Source organism: Archocentrus centrarchus, chromosome 4 (genome assembly GCF_007364275.1).
Source record: "Archocentrus centrarchus isolate MPI-CPG fArcCen1 chromosome 4, fArcCen1, whole genome shotgun sequence".
In the NCBI taxonomy this organism is placed as follows: Eukaryota; Metazoa; Chordata; class Actinopteri; order Cichliformes; family Cichlidae; genus Archocentrus; species Archocentrus centrarchus.
In genome coordinates, this window is record NC_044349.1 from 25,470,149 (window position 1) to 25,483,046 (window position 12,898).

At 37.9% G+C, this 12,898-nt stretch overlaps 1 protein-coding gene across 1 annotated transcript; it reads right to left on the minus strand.

The window, feature by feature from the left end:
- Nucleotides 1–1,748: 1,748 nt before the first annotated feature.
- LOC115778971 (granzyme G-like) lies at nt 1,749–5,828 on the minus strand. Its single transcript, XM_030727375.1, has 6 exons — nt 5,777–5,828; nt 5,438–5,591; nt 5,065–5,197; nt 4,659–4,880; nt 4,531–4,537; nt 1,749–1,804 (listed from the first exon to the last, which is right to left on the minus strand). The coding sequence occupies exons 1-6, from the start codon at nt 5,826–5,828 to the stop codon at nt 1,749–1,751; spliced, it is 624 nt and encodes a 207-aa protein (XP_030583235.1).
- Nucleotides 5,829–12,898: the final 7,070 nt, after the last annotated feature.

A 12,898-nucleotide genomic window follows, 5' to 3' on the forward strand; every position in this document is an offset into this window, starting at 1 on the left:
TTTCTCTGTTCCTTAGTACAGCACATCAAGTACATTCTGGATATGCAAAGCTCAGGACTATTGCAATGAAACTCTCTTCCAAGCTGTGGGATAAATGGAGAGATGCTGCATGAGATATTCATGAACAAACTGGAAGCAGAGTGGTGTTTGTGGACTTTACTGGAAAAAAAAATAGACTCGCTCTATGGCAGCACCCAGGATACATCTTCAGCTGGCCAAGCAAAAGCATCAGCTCATGCAAAGCAGAGGTGAAAGGAGGTGCCTTTGCAACCAGTGTCACTAAAGTAAAAAAATGTCAAAGACAAAAACAAGAGAAACTTCACTCCTCTCCAAAGTAACCAAAGTCCAAAGTCCAAAGTCTTGCACTTTAGAGAAGGCCCAGTTCCTGTTATGGCCAGCATCTGTGCCATGTTCTACCAGGTCAGGGTTCCTCAAAAACATCTTAACTTCCTGCGCTTTCTCTGGCGGCCTGATGATAAAGAACCAGGAGAATACAGGATGAGAGCACACTTGTTTGGAGCTGTATCTTTGATAGCTTTGATACCTTCACTTTCAAAACATCAGTGCAGGAAGGGTCATACACCAGGAGAGGCATTTCATCTCTTTCTGTCTCACTGCCATCGTTCTTGGCTGCTGTCGCTGCTCCTGGGGAATTTAGTACGTTAACCGGCATTATTGCAAATTTAACTAGATCACTGTTATACATTTATACCTTAAATACATAGTTTTACAGTCCTCTGAATATTGTATAATCAGCTATTTCTTATTGTAATTTATCCGCTTTCTATTGTGGTGGAAACAGACACGTCTGCCCGGGAGAAGTAACCTCTTACTCAGCAATACTTCCAGCTTTCCCGGTGATCTGCTCCTGACAGTGTATCAGAAATACATTCAGTTCAATTCATTTTCATTTATATAGCGCCAAATCAGAACTAACAGTCACCTCAAGGTATTGGATTGTATGGTAAAAACCCTACAATAATTACAATATTAACATATTCCTACTTATATAAACAAAAAAAAAGGGGTTGCCAGTCCTTGCTGGAAACAAGGACTGGATTACTTCCTAAAGGAACTGGCAACCCACAAAAATACTCAGTGTTGTGTCATTCTTGTTTATATGTAGCCTGAGTACCTTTTCAGATTCATGCATGATTCTTCCCCTATTTAAGAATTTAGCCACTGTAGTATGTCTTCATTTGGATGTTGAAAATAAGCCATCTTGGAAGAACACAGTGAAAGAGCAACAGTTTATTGTTTGATATGTTACAAACAAGCATATCATCCTGGGTTCTCTTTGATCTACTCTAAAAGAAGCACAAAGCAGTAAATTACTTAATGCCATTTTTAAGAGCATGAAATGCATCAGCAGTTATCACATTTAATAAACAGCACTGAGCCTATGTTTACATTTTTTTTAATTTAGACCATAACTAACATGAAACACCATTTGTGTAACTGGCAGGGGGAAAAAAGCAGTTGTACCTTAAAATGCCAAACAATATCACTTTCTTAAATTACATTGACTGCTTTTCTGTCTAGATCTCTGTTAGGCAGTCTCATTGCACTGGAATCAGTCTGAATATTAATGTCTCAATTACCAGATCGCATATTGCGATTTGATAAATTGAGTGTTAAATGTGTTAGCACTTTCAGGTATGTTCTATTATGTATTCAATCCAGTCTCTGTATTCTGATATTTTAGTATAACTATAAATTTTCAAGCCATTTGGTTTTGCCATACTGCCTCATATCACACCATACACCTTTCCATCTTCACAGACTAATGGCCCACCAGAATCTCCTGGGAAGTGTATAGAATTACACACATAAACATGTAAATATTGCACCAAGTGGACAGCGAGCTACAGTAATTACTATTATTGAACAAGAGAGGGGATTTTTTCTTGTTAAGGTACAAAAATATACTTACTTCACCCGGTCTACTCTCACCCTCTGAGCAGCACTTATTTTGCGTAGCACACAGCTCATTTTCAATAAGGGTTTACATTAACTTCAAGTTGTCCGCCTCTGCTTCCTCTACAGAATACAATTCTGGTATTCTATGACAAATGCCAGTCGAGCTCCATTGTGTCAGACAGTGAGCACAAGGCCCACGAGAGAACATCAGGCCCTCAGGCCTCCCTCATAAAGTCTGTTTCTGATTGTTTGGTCAGAGATATTCACATTAGTGGCCTGCTGGAGGTCATTTTGTAAGCGCTCTGGAAGTGCTCATCCTGTTTCTACTTGCATAACTAAGTAGGTACTGGTTCTGCTGATGGGTTAAGGACCTTCTACCTTCTGTCCAGCTTTCCTAGAGTAACTGCCTGTCTCCTGGAATCGCCTCCATGCTCTCGAGATCTGATAAGAATATGCATGGGGTGTGCATTGCAACAATCAGTCCACATGGCAGTGCACATCAAGAAAGTGTCTCTGCAACATTACTGCGATGAAGTGAGATATACCATGAACCTTTTGGTATACTGCTTAACCAACGTATATGATAAGAGATTAACAGAAAGCCGTGTACATTCAGAATGATGCATAGGCATGATAAGCGTGGTGGTTGACACTTCTCATGGGTCCTACCAGTAATCACTATCAGGAAGAATCGAAAACAGGAAAACCCGTAAGTGCTAGAGAACAATACTAATTCACACACACATATATATATATATATATATATATATATATATATATATATATATATATATACACACACACACTTCATTTTACTTCATCATCCTCAATTTTAGATTTTTCTTCTAAAAAAAAGAAAAAGAAAAAAAAATAGGGGAGTGGTGGCCTAGGGGAGAAGAAGAGGGTTCATCACTGAGAGGACCCTAGTTCAAATCCTTGGGCTGGCATCACTGTGGGTCCCTGAGCAAGCCCACCCCCCCAGGTTGCTCCCCGGGCGCCCTTTGGCTGCCCCCTGCTCCATGCTGTGCTGTGTGTACTACATACTCCATGTGTGTGATGGGTTAAATGCAGAGAATGAATCTCACTGCATGTATGTGACAAATAAAGCTCTTTCTTCTTTCTTCATCTGATTTAAAAGAAAGTATAAATTACTCATGAATTCATACTCATACTCATACCATTTCCTCTGCCTATCTTTGTGAACCTGCAATACTGTATATCACCTGGGATGTCTATCTAGTTTTGAGATTTTGTGCATGCATGCAATGTATGTATGTGTTTGTTTGGTTCATTCACCTAACAAGCAAAAGATTCAGTTTCAGTTCAGTTTAGTTATATGACACCAAATCACAACAGTTACTTCAAGGCACTTTGTGTTGCAAGTTAAAGAGTCTACAATAATAATTTAAAACTGAACTGAATTTTCCATTTTGTCGGTTTCCTGTGAGAACCTGCTTTTTAGAATGTTCCCAGCTGCTGACTATGATAAACCGACCACCTTTGACATCTGATATATTTGGTCTTTGTGGCTGCTTGTTATCTTATTCACTTGCATATGTGACAGATAACTCCAGGTTTCAAAGATGTGTATTTGCAAAAATGACTGTGAAAAAGAGACATGCCATCAAACATTTGGTACACTAATCCACCAACATACAGTTCCAGTTAAAAGTTTGGTGACACTTCCCATCAGTTCCACTAGCAGACACCATAAGGAAAATCCAAAAAGTGTGAGTAAGAAAATACAGAAGGGCTACAGACCTTACTGTATTAAGATGGCCTTGTTCTCTTTCAAACCAAATTAATTCATTGATTTCATTAATGCATGATTTTCTGCGAAGTAGGGGCATTATTTTTATTATATAGTTATTTTATTATTTATATATATATTTTTAAGGCTTCATAAACCCTTCCCACACTCCTATAAACTTTTCCCACTTTCTTACTACAACTTGAATGATAAAGATGATGAATTATGTAGCTGTGCAGTACTGATGGTGATGAAGGTGTTGCAGTATTGTCACCCTCGGCCTTAACTTCCATTTCCGATAAAGGCGGAGGTGTAACTTATCTCTTTGTCTGAGTGATGACCATAGTTATGGGGTGTTACAGAAATACCTATATACCACAAAATCCCACAATATAGTGAAAACTGCACGAAACAGAATTAAGAATGTTTTTTTTTTAAAATCCGTGATACAGTGAACCATAATAAGTGAACCACAATATGGCGAGGGATGACTGTACCATTAATTTTGATTGTAAATGTCTGCTTTTGAAAACCCTGCATGTTCATGGTTAAATTTTTAATTTTCCAGAGCAAAAGAGGAAGCATTTGTATAATTTGAAAACATCAAAGTTTGTCATGTTTGTACTAAATCTCCACAAAGCAGGTTCAACAAAAATGCAAGCAATCACTCTGTTTTCATGTTTATTTAAGTTCTACATTAATGGTCTAATTAGCAGGTCTAATACAAAGATGATGTTCTTTATCCCTGGAGTCAGGAATTTTACTAAATCTATAGATAACTGGGCCACCTGAGTGTAATATGGCTACACTGGAAATCACCCCCTATGCCTTTCCGTCTTCACAGACCAATGGACCACCACCATCTCCCTGAAAGTATATATAAACAGTAAAGTAATAATCATTAAGTTTATTTGTCCAAGCCAATTTTATTTATAAAGCACTGACCAAAGTGGTGAACAAATGATTACAGAAATGTAAGTGCCTCAGCTGGACCAGTCTCTCCCTGAGAGCAGTAGAAGTTTTCCATAGAACACACCTCACTGTCAACCAGTGTTACACTGACTTCCATGAGTTTGGGAGAGATATATTTACTATTCCTGTCTGGTCGTCCCCAGCCAGAGATTACACATGATCTTGGTAGAAATTCATGATCTCTGTCTGCGAGCGCAATAGGTCTCACATTCATGTTGAACTTTGCCTTGGAGCTCAACTGGAGGAAAACAAAATAAAATAAAATAATGCATAAACTGAAACTTAAAATGTAGTTTTTTTCTTAGCACTTACAGCTGTGCAACTGGAATTCAGGAGAGTATTTATAAGTCATAATGTGAAAATTGCCTTAAGAAACATAACAACTATATTCTATGATATTCTCCATGCAGAGATATTCTTACCTTCAGAAGCATTACATCATTCACATAAGAAGTTCTATTGAAGTGTTGATGTGGAAATGCTTGTTCCATAGATATGCGATGGATTTGATTACGTGAATGTACACTGTGAACTCCTAGTAAGGCTGTGTAATACCTGAAATTACACAAAATTACAGGAAACAAAAATTATGAATATATGAAAATTATGTAAGGATAAAATGATTACTGTTTCCGTGACAATGTCATATTCCAATCCAGAAAAATAGCCACAATTTAAGCATGGAATCTATCCAGACTAGATATTCATGCATTTACTGTAAATTGTCAGTGTATCAGCCTATATATTTATGCAATGTTTCAGTTCACAGAAAACCATGAAGTGTCTTAAACTCACTTTGCTTGACAATGCACAGCAGTCATCACAAGATCCTCATTCAGAAGGAAACCAGGACAGTACTTTATTTTACCACTTGACATGTACCTTTCCAAAAGCACCATGTATGGCCTGCTATGTGGCACTGCCTCATGACCTCCAGTGATTGTATGACCTGAAAATAAATTAATTAATTAATTAATTAAAATTAAAAAAAAAAAAAAAAAAATAAAAAAAAAATATATATATATATATATATATATATATATATATATATATATATATATATATATATAAAATTTGCTACTCTACCATTATATTCCATGAAATTAGACTGCAGAAAACTTAACTTAGCATAACGATCAAGAGTAAGCACAAGTAACAGCGTTGCCAGGTTGCAGTGAATTAACATGGTAAGATCACGTTTCAGGTCTGAAAAAAATGACACATATTTCCTCTGTACTGTCTTTGTAATTTGCGTATGTGTGGTTTTTAACCACACTTCTATCATTTGCTGATACAAGATCATTTTAACAATAACTGTAACCCAGTGCAGTGGAAAAATACATATTTATGAACTGCATACCCAAGTTCATTCAGTTCATGGCATGATTATTATAAGTGTTAAATATGCAATGTAATATAGGGGAGCATTACAAAAATGACAAATAAAGATACAGTTGTGTTAACATATATTTGAGGGGAAAGAAATGAGTAAAACATTGAAATTCAAAGAAATAATGCACCTTATCATATAAACAAAACCACATGTTAATCATGATCATAAAAAGAACAAGCCAGTAGAGAACCAGTTTAATAAAAACCTTCAAACTCACCATAGAGAAAGTGATTCTGACTTTAAGTCTTAACTTTAACCACTCAGCATGCAGTGCAGATTGATCATTAATCTAATCTGAAAAAATAGTTCATGCCTTTGTTACTTCTAAGGTACACTATTGAAATTCTTCACTGTCACATTTGTCCTAAAAGCTCCCTGAAAAGCCTTCAGCTGATCCAAAATTATGCAGCGAGAGTACTGATAGGGACTACAAAGGGAGAGCATATTTCTCCACCCACTTCGGGTGGTTATCGGTCTGTAATGGACTGGTAACATCTGAAGTGGGTGAGTTGAATGTTGTCTGTATCACAAACATGTCACTCTCCAAACACTGAATCACTGAAATAACACAGGTCCCATTGTCCGTGCCCATAATTTTCCAAGGTTTAAAAAGTTAAACTAAAATAACGTTAAGTATGTGGTCATCTTCATTTTTTGTAAAAGCTTTATCTATTATAATGTGTCAGGCACCTGAATCAGGTGGTCCAAATCAGCTAAAATGTCTGTTAGAGGTGGGATTTTTCTGTTCCCGACATCACTTGTAACATTTGTATATTTGGTGAGGTGTAAGAAACAGTCAAATTCCTGCAATCAATTATGTATTAAGAAAATTAAAGCCTGTTAAATTCTTAATTGTGTGAACTAAATAAAATCCAACAAAGCTAACTTAGTGACTCACTGCCATTATTGTTTTTAAAGATAAATCTGCCCTATCACAGATTTTAATATCAGCTTCTCAGGATTTTGCACAGCTCTGGGTTCCTCAAGTTTTAGGTATAGTAAGCATGAAGCCAGCATTACGTAGTCTTCTTCATTTGAATGCACATATTAAAATATAAAATATTTGGTCTTTTGACAATTTTCAATATGAAGTATTTCACCTGTTAATATGTGAACAGTGTGCATGTATTATGTTACTGCTTGGTTTAAAAGAAAACCACCTCATGGTGGCACTAAAGGTGAGCTGAAATAGTCACCAAAATGTGAATAATTTTTCTTGTTATGAACATAACGTGCCCAAGCCACTTAAATTGTGCAAGGCATTATGGACATGCAAACTCTTAAATGTGTTAATTGTTATTTATATACCACTTTGTCACTCCACCTTGGCCCGGGCCTCTCTGTGTGGAGTTTGCATGTTCTCCCCGTGTCTGTGTGGGTTTCCTCCAGGCACTCCGGTTTCCTCCCACAGTCCAAAGGCATACAGTTGCTGGGGTTCGGTTAAGTGGAAACTCTAAATTGCCCATAGGTATGAATGTGAGTGTGAATGGTTGTCTGTCTCTCTGTGTTAACCCTGCGACAGGCTGGCGACCTGTACAGGATGTACCATGCCTCTCACCCTATGTCAGCTGGAATAGGGTCCAACGCCCCCGCGACCCTGAACAGGATAATGGATGGATGTTATTTGTATAACTACGTTTTGACTCATTCCTCCTTGATAAAAAATTAGGCCAGAAGGATGTAAATGGAAAATCTCATACTGTGGGTAGAGACGAATGCAAAACACTTGTAAGAAATGGCGTCCACATAAAACAGGTCAAAACTTAAATGTGAAATGAATTAAATAGAGGTGATTTATTTATTAAAGGAAACTACAGAAATATTGAGTGCAGTGTCTTTCTGTGAGGACTCAAAGGTTTCCATGGCCTGAGCAATTTCTTTCAGATCCAAATCCCATTTCTCCTCCATTTTTACTTAAAATGAGCTGTCTACTACATTACCCTACAGTCAGTCATGTAAAAAAAAAGAAGAGAAAATTGCATGGAAATGCATATGTTGTCTAAATCTGCAGTTTACACAACCCATGGTTGATGCATGCAAAAAAAACCATTAATGAACATGTATGAAAATGCAGTAAAGCATGAAAATGCAAATGAAAAGGAAGCTCGAATGGAGTATAAAATATAAATCATTAGTAAATACACTGACCACTGACATTGTCTAGCAACTCAGAGACAACCTAATGTGAAAATTAATGAGCTTCTCTTGGTGGTCTGTCACCATAAATGGTCATGCATTGCAAGTGGAAAAAAAGAGCTGAGTTGTTAAAAGCTCTGCAGACTTTTGAGGTTAGCAAAATCTTTGTGAAAAGGTGTCAAGAACTGAATCTGTCCTTGCAGCAACATCAGCTTCTGTTCTAGGACAGTTGTCATATTAGCGAGAACGGGCTAAATTGTTTAAAAATATAACGTAGAAAGGATCTCTCGTGGGGATACAACAATGGAAAAGAATCAAGTAAGGACTGCTGAAAACGTTTGTGAAGGACATTTTTTTTTTTGATCGTGCTGTTCTGATCTTCTGACAGAGTGATGATTTTTCACTCCTTATTCTTAATTTTACATAGATTGTAGTCACTCTTTAGATTTTGCATTAATTAAGAAGACTGGTTAATATGAATACAGATCTGATAAGAATTTAGGCTACAAGAAAGTGAAAACTCCATCTTCATCAGCTTTTTTTCTCGACGGTCACCAGGAAGAGAGTGGTAGAAAAGAGAACTAATAAATAAATAACAGAAAGGGCCTCAGTACAGATGCAGTTAAATGCTAAAAAAAAAAAAAAAAAAAAGTCCCATCCAGAGAGCACATTAGTCAAAAGCACTAGCTAAAACACAACTACTCAGCCCATGAATTTGTGTGGGTGTGAAGGGCTTTCTTGATAATTCTGCCTAATCATTTGAAAAAAAATGTTTTAAATACCATTAGATCTAAATCTCCTTTAAAAAAAAATCTGAGAACATTGTTCTGTTTGTCTAGCCTTGTACAGTCATATGAAAAAGTAGTACACTGACAAGAACTGATACAGAAATGTATTTGATGAACTGATCATCAGTAAGTCTGGCCACCTCCACAAACACAGAGGTTTTGGTAGTTTGATAAATGTCAGACTCAACAGGCCTCAGTTAGCATGTTAAATCATAAAGGTCATGAGAATACATTTTTCTCACAGAAACATGCTTAGGTTTACAAAGTAACATCTGAAAAACCACACTCTATAAACAAAAGCCTTTGGACAGATGAGGACAAAGTGGAGATGTTTGTCAAGAACCAAACACAGCGCATCAGCACAAATAACTCATACCAGTCATGGTGCTGCAGGGCAGTGATTTGGGGTTTTTGCAGTCAGTGAATCAATCATGAAACTACTGTGTCAAATATCTAACAACTAAGGTGCCGTTTACACGAGACCGTTTTCATTTTGAAACGGCGTCGTTTTGATGCGTTTCGGCCTTGCGTTTACACGACAACGGTGTCGTTTTGATGCGTTTCGCCCTTCTGTTTACACGACAACAGAGTGAAAACGATGTGTTTCGGAAACGGGGTCCAGAGTGGAGCGTTTCAGAAACGCACCGGCTTGCGTTCTCGTGTAAACACTTGAAACCGGGGTGATTTGAAAACGCTCGACTCGCACATGCGCACCATGGTTGTGACGGCCACAGTTTTTCACGCACGCGCAAATTGATAAACAGTACTTGCGGATTCACGAGTGCTTCTTATGCTTTTCTTGTGTTTTTACCGTTTTGTAATTCAGCGTTGTGTGCACCAGCGATCCAACCTCATCATCAGTCCACACAAAACCTCTCACATTGGCCGTTTTGTAAGTAATGAACAATTTGCCGCACTACCTACTGTGTCACTCCACGCATGCGCGTCTTGCATAAACAAACTTTGCAAAGAGAAAACCAACGCCAACTTGTGGCCTGGCATGGGAACTACATCGTTTTCATCGTTTCCATCGTTTCACGTCATCGTGTAAACGCGGATCGTTTCTGAAACGCCATCGTGTAAACGAAAGGCTGAAACGCATCAAAACGACACCGTTTCCAGTGAAAACGGCTTCGTGTAAACGGCACCTAAAGCTTGGCTGAAGCTGAGTCGTATAACAGGACAATAATACCAACCCCAGGAGCAAATTTACAAGACAATGGACAATGGATGAAAAAGAAAAAGTTAAGGTGTTACAATGGCCCAGTCAAAGTCCAGACCTCACGCTGTTTGAAATTCTCTGCTGGAACCTTAAGAGAGCTGAGCGTAAATGAATGCCTGCAAACTTCAATGAACTGAAGCAATGTTGTAAAGAAGAGTGGGACAGAATATGTCCACAACAATGTAAGAAAGAAAATGATTACTTCAGGTTATTGCTGCTAAAGGTTTTACAAGGTGTTGAATCACTGATACTTAGTTTTTCCACAAAGTTTGTAAGTTACAAATATTTGCATTTTGTAATCTGGATAACTTTTGTTGGAGTTGAACATATTAAAACTTTTAGTCATTGGGTCAAGTGAAGTTTAGTTCAAGTCTCAGTCTTTTGCATCTGGCTTAGTCACACACATTAATATCTTCTTGCATCTGTCTTCCCGTTTGTAATTATCAGGAAGTGTAGATTATGATCACCGTTTCCTCTATCTCACTACAATATATCACCCAAAGGTTTTCTTCCACTCTTTGCGGTGTTTTTTGTTTCTTTTAAAGTAAAAGGACACATAAACACTTTGAGCATGAACAATTCTCTTGAACATTAACTAAGAAACATTTACACCCACTTGCTGAACAGCATTTCTGACTAGCCTTACAGTCATAAATTCACTACACAAATGATTTTCTACTCACACTTAATGTTCCTCTGTGCACTTTTTTAAAAGAATGCACCTAACTGCTGACTATGGTAAACTACCTTTGATATACAATATGTTTTCTTTTGTGGCTCGTCATCTTCTTCACTTTTATATCTCCACTGTTCGTACAGTGGCATACATCTCCAGGTTTCCAGAAAGGACTTCTGCTAAAATTATTTTAATGGAGAGATATGTGCTGTGAATGTACTAACAAATATGATGACAGATTAACAGGAGGATCTGTACAATCAGAATGATGAGGGTTGTGGTTGATACGTTATTCATGCAGTTTGATTTCCTGACAGGATGATAATATTCCACTTCTGAACTTTGCGCAACATTCTCCCTTCTTCATCTTGACTTTATCCTTGGCCCAGCCTTCACCAAAATGATTTGTATTGTAAACTCTAGTAGATTTTTCTTTGTGTATAAACTGTGAAATGAGTTTCACTGCTCCTCATGGATTTAATTAATTGCACTTTACAACAACCAGATGTCACAGGAGCTACCCAACCCCAAGCCAGTATAAACAAGTATAAAAGTTGAATTTGTTAAGTGATAAAGCATATCATCATCTTTAATGCAAATTGATCACTGCCACCCTGGATCTAATCTAACAGTGATAGATCACAGCCTCCCCTGCACTAGTCCAGCATAGTGCATTACTGTAACCTTTATTACAGTATTACAACTTAAGCAGCTGAGCCCACACTTGTTAACGCTCTAATATTTTCACAGTTAAAATTAGGTGTTTCTAAAGATGCTTTCCAAAATGAATTAACCATATAACTTCGGTTATATGGTTAACTGTGTACAGAGCAATAATCTAATGAGATCTGGGACATTAAATGTAAGCTTTAAATTTTCAGTTTATAGAATGCCACTTGCTGAGCAGCCCTTTTTGAAAATAATCTCTTATCTTCTTTTCATGCCTTTCTTTCTTATCTCTTTTCATTTCTGAGTGCAGCGTTACCACAAATTCAGTTTTACCTTTAGCTATCAAAAAGATTGTGATCAAATTGCACAAAAACAGTTTGTGTGCTTGGTGATACTAAAACTGTTTAAAACATTGCATTTGAGGTTATCAGGCATTTCAGAAAAAAGTGACTGCATTTATGCTGGCTTGCAACATGTAGAGCTGGCTGAGACTTTCTTTATATTTGCATGCATGAATGTAAAAAAGGTGTGAGAAGGGGAAAAAAATTCTGATTTGGTGAGCAGGTGTCTTCTCATTATCAGCTGTAAGCAATACGGCTGATAATTTGTATGGCCCTCGTGTGGTTGTATGCATGCCCGACAAGTCGGGGTATGCTCCTGATGACCTAACTGATGGTGTCCTGGGGGATCTCCTCCCAGATCTGGACCAGGGCATCACTGAGCTCCTGGACAGTCTGAGGTCTGAGACCACCAAGATGGTGGTGCTTGAACACGTGGTAGCTCAGTGTTTACACAAATAATGGCTGGTGTGTAAATTCAACACTCATAGACCCCCAGTTGCTAACAGTTATTATCAAGCAACATAATGTCTATGGAGTGATTTCAACAAAGCTTCCACCAGCATGTACAGTGTCCCACAAGAGGAAACAACATCTTGGACCATGTGTACAGTAACATCCAGCATGGTTACAAGGCATGTCCTCTTCCTCGCCTGGGCCAATCTGATCACATCTCACTATTTCTGACTTCAGCATACAGAACTCTGATCAACACAGTGAAACCATCCACCATACTGAAACAAGTTTGGTTGAAGAAAGCCTCTGAACAGTTTTGAGTGTACAGATTGGTCTGTTTTTAGAAATGAGGACATAAACACATACACTTCTGCAGTGCCGTTTTACAGCAAAGCCTGTATGGACACGGTCACCACCACCAAGCACATCTGGGTCTTCCCCAACAACAAACCATGGATTACCAGGAAGGTTCAGCTTCTACTAAGGGCCTGAAACAAGCACTTTACTCAGGGAACTCAGAACAGTACAGAGTTGCAAGGGCGGAGCTTAAGAGGGGCATCAGAAATGCAAAGGCAGAA

What these genes read in the sequence shown, in the direction of transcription:
- LOC115778971 (XM_030727375.1), bottom strand. Translation starts at nt 5,828, where the DNA reads ATGTTAATTCACTGCAACCTGGCAACGCTGTTACTTGTGCTTACTCTT. An exon ending in ACTTGTGCTTACTCTTGATC is followed by an intron (nt 5,592 to 5,776) that starts GTTATGCTAAGT and finishes ATTTATTTTCAG; the next exon opens with GTCATACAATCACTGGAGGT. An exon ending in GCTGTGCATTGTCAAGCAAA is followed by an intron (nt 5,198 to 5,437) that starts GTGAGTTTAAGA and finishes GTGTAATTTCAG; the next exon opens with GTATTACACAGCCTTACTAG.